Below are 3,645 nucleotides of genomic sequence, written 5' to 3'. Positions count from 1 at the left end.
TGGTGGTGGTTATGATGGTGGTGGTGGTTATGATGATGGTGGTGGTTATGGTGGTGGTGGTTATGATGGTGGTGGTGGTGGTTATGATGGTGGTGGTGGTCATGATGGTGGTGGTGGTGGTTATGGTGGTGGTGGTGGTTATGGTGGTGGTTATGATGGTGGTGGTGGTTATAATGGTGGTGGTGGTTATGATGGTGGTGGTCATGGTGGTGGTGGTGGTTATGATGGTGGTGGTGGTTATCATGTGAGTTGTATTAGCACTCCACTGAGATTGACGTTCCACAGTGATTTATAATAAAGGCTGTTACAAGTTCTACCCGCCTCGTGATTTACAATTCCATTTACGTATGAAGAAGGTGCGCAGATCCGGACAGTAATTACGTTTATTTTTTATTAAACTCATGATATTTAATAAAAAAATTAAGTGAGGTAAACTACCTTAGCCCTCAGGTCTAAATGCGTAAAAAGAGAAGCGTGTGTATTCCCGTAATATGAGCACCGTATTTTCCCGCATATAACCCGCAGACGCATACACACCCCGTGTCAGCATGCGAGCTCGCATGCTGACAAGGGGTGTGGCCGACTCAAGCTACATAGAGCGACATTAACCTGGGGCTGCTGCTGCTACTGCTGATAGCGGGTGGTGGTGGCTGCTGATAGTGGGTGGTGGTGGCTGCTGCTACTGCTGATAGCGGGTGGTGGAGGTGGCTGCTGCTGCTAGCGGGTGGTGGTGGTGGCTGCTGCTGATAATAGGTGGTGGTGGTGGTGAGGGCTGCTACTACTGATAGTGGGTGGTGGTGGTGGTGGCTGCTGCTAGCGGGTGGTGGTGGTGGTGGTGAGGGCTGCTGCTAGCGGGTGGTGGTGGTGAAGGCTGCTGATAGCAGGTGATGGTGGTGGTGAGGGCTGCTGCTAGTGGGTGGTGGTGGTGAAGGCTGCTGATAGCGGGTGATGGTGGTGGTGGTGAGGGCTGCTGATAGCGGGTGGTGGTGAGGGCTGCTGATAGCGGGTGATGGTGGTGGTGGTGAAGGCTGCTGATAGCGGGTGGTGGTGGTGGTGGTGAGGGCTGCTGATAGCGGGTGGTGGTGGTGGCTACTGCTGATAGTGGGTGGTGGTGGTGGTGAGGGCTGCTACTGCTGATAGTGGGTGTTGGTGGCTGCTGCTGCTAGTGGGTGGTGGTGGTGGTGAACGCAACTTTGAAGGGGGCGAGGGTCTAAACCAAACAAACAGGAGAGAGGGGGGCACCATCAGTCGAACGTGGACTCGCCGCCCACACGCCGGCTGTGGCGAGGACGCAGCATCTCCTCCCTGCTGTCGTTGCCGCTCCACTCAACGGATGCCGAAACGGCGAAGGAGGCGGCTTCAACGGCGCAGCACAAACACAGCAGGGAGACGGCTTCTTCAACTGAACAACGAACACTACCAGCCACCATGGTCACCATGATATCGCCGCGTCCTGGCACCCCACGGTAGCCCCGCAGGCGGCTGGGCGTGACGGTGAGCGGCTCGGCAACGGGAAGAGTTCGCGAATTTAAATCCTGCTCGTGCAAAACAAAAGCAACGGTGCATTTTGACGGTCAGCAGGTGAAGACCCCCCCCCCGCTCGCTGAGCTGCTGCTGCTGCTAGCTGCCAGCTGCCGATGACGACCACGAGGGACGATGACCGTTTGGCCAAATGATCCCGTTGAAATGTAAATTTGCCGACGGTCTAGCGACAACGTAACCGCGTCGTTACGGGTCAACGCCACCACCTCCCCGACGACAGCGTCGCCAGGCAGGGCGTCCTCCCCGACGACGGCGCTTCACGAGCCCATTGGGGGAACCGCGGACGCGTCGTCGTCGACGTCGGTGACGTCCACGGTCACCACGGTGACGGCGCTCGGCGAAGTCGCCGCCCCTCCGGCGGCGTCGTCGTTGTCATCGTCGCTGGCGGCGGCCGCCCACACCGTCAGGTAGTGGTGGCGGCGCTTCTCGTAGTCCAGGGCCTTCGCCGCGACGCGTATTACGCCTGGGCACACGCGGCACACGCGACGCACGTCTGTGAGACGGAGAGACGGAGACACACGGACGGGGGAACCCCCCCACGGCCCGAGGGGACCGCCGCCTGCGCCCCGCGCCGCGTCTCTCACCGAGCCTCCGGTCGACGTCGAAGGCCCCGAGCTCGTTGCCGCCGGCGATGCCGTAGCTCACCGCGCCCCCCCCGCCGAGGACGGCCGCCACGGCGACGACCACGTTGCCCGGCGCTGCGTCTTCCGGCACGGCGGCGCGGTAGGCCAGCTGCCGGAACGCCGGGGCGGCGGCGACGCCGCGCTCGTCGTCGTCGTCGTGCAGGGACACGGAAATCACCGCAGTGGAGGACGCCGTCGCCGAGGCTCCGCCGCCGCTGTGGGCGAGCACCGTGAGGTTGTAGACGTCGCGGCTCTCCAGCGGACGCTTGACGGTGATGACACCCGAGCGGCCGTTGATAGCGAAGCGGTCGCCGGCAGAGTTCAGCAGAGAGTGAGTCACCCTGCGGTGGGGGCCTACAATACACGGCGACAACAACAACAACGGCCGTTCGCCACCGAGTGGCGGCGACGTCACCACGGCGCTTGTGCCAGGCCAGGTGCACGTTGGGGACACGTGGAGTGTCGAATGCCCGCCGGCAGGAGGTCACGGGGCAGACCCAGCAGGTGCCACGGGTTCACTGACCGAGACAAGTGGCCGATGCACCACCTGTGCCCCCTACTTTGCTTCAGCCACCCGGCGCTCCGCTCGTTGTTGTGAGTGTCGCTCCTCCGCCCTCCATTGTTGTTGGAGGGCGACTGCCTCCAACTGCCCAGTAGCGTCCTTCACGAGCCTCCTCCACAGAGGCCGATCTTGACACCGCTGGTACCGGTCATCGGCAAGTCCACTCAGCTCCACATCCTCCTGTACCACATCACTTCATCTCTTCGCGCCCGTTCAGCCCCCTATATCCGGCCAAACAGGAGCTGCTTGGGCTTGCGGTGGCTGGGCCATGTGGGCTACACGACCGAGCCAACGCAGTCTTGCCTGCCGGAACTCACCGATAAGAACATGTCTAGATTGCCAAAGATCCCATGTGTAGCCTCAGGCTGTAGGGGCAAGTGCTGTAAGAGAGCAGCACCTATGAAGGCCGGCACCGTGGCACACGAGGGGGTGGGTGGCCAGCACCATGCCCGGCCGCCTTTGTCTCTCGAGTGGCGATGTTCGCCAGGTTCGTAGCGCTGCGCGCTAACCGCTACCCATAATGTACACACACACGCGCACATACACAATCAAAGTCACGCGTGGGCGCGTGTGTACGTCGTCACCGTCGCCACCGTCGTACCCAGGTCGGCGTCGACGGCGCGCGCGCTCGTCACCGCCGTCCCTACACCGGCGTGGCTCAGGCGCAGGGCGACGGCGCGGGGGGGCGACCCCGTGAGGAAGCGCGGGGCCGAATCGTCCACGTCCTCCACCCTCACGAGGACCTCCGCCCGGCAGGAGCGGCCGCCGCCGTCGGTCGCGGCCACGGCGAGCGCGTGGGCCGGGGCGGCCTCGCGGTCCAGCGGCGCCAGCATGAAGAGCTCCCCTACGCGGGGCCACGCCGACGAGAGAGACGTTAACCACCTCGCCCGCTACACAGGAGGTGGACGTGAAATTTGA

The 3,645-nt window shown here is 62.5% G+C and overlaps 1 protein-coding gene across 1 annotated transcript; it reads right to left on the bottom strand.

The window, feature by feature from the left end:
• Positions 1-369: 369 nt before the first annotated feature.
• LOC142920798 (protocadherin Fat 3-like) lies at positions 370-3,566 on the bottom strand. The gene is made up of 3 exons (XM_076062884.1): positions 3,329-3,566; positions 2,127-2,519; positions 370-2,005 (listed from the first exon to the last, which is right to left on the bottom strand). The coding sequence occupies exons 1-3, from the start codon at positions 3,558-3,560 to the stop codon at positions 1,800-1,802; spliced, it is 831 nt and encodes a 276-aa protein (XP_075918999.1). The 5' UTR covers positions 3,561-3,566; the 3' UTR covers positions 370-1,799.
• Between the last annotated feature and the right edge of the window lie 79 nt (positions 3,567-3,645).

This window comes from Petromyzon marinus, unplaced genomic scaffold, assembly GCF_048934315.1.
Source record: "Petromyzon marinus isolate PM22_M1 ecotype Great Lakes invasive population unplaced genomic scaffold, UKy_Petmar_22M1.pri1.0 PM_G_Scaffold_76, whole genome shotgun sequence".
Classification (NCBI taxonomy): domain Eukaryota; kingdom Metazoa; phylum Chordata; class Hyperoartia; order Petromyzontiformes; family Petromyzontidae; genus Petromyzon; species Petromyzon marinus.
Note: the sequence above shows the minus strand (reverse complement) of the source record. Positions and strands in the feature narration are given on the sequence as shown.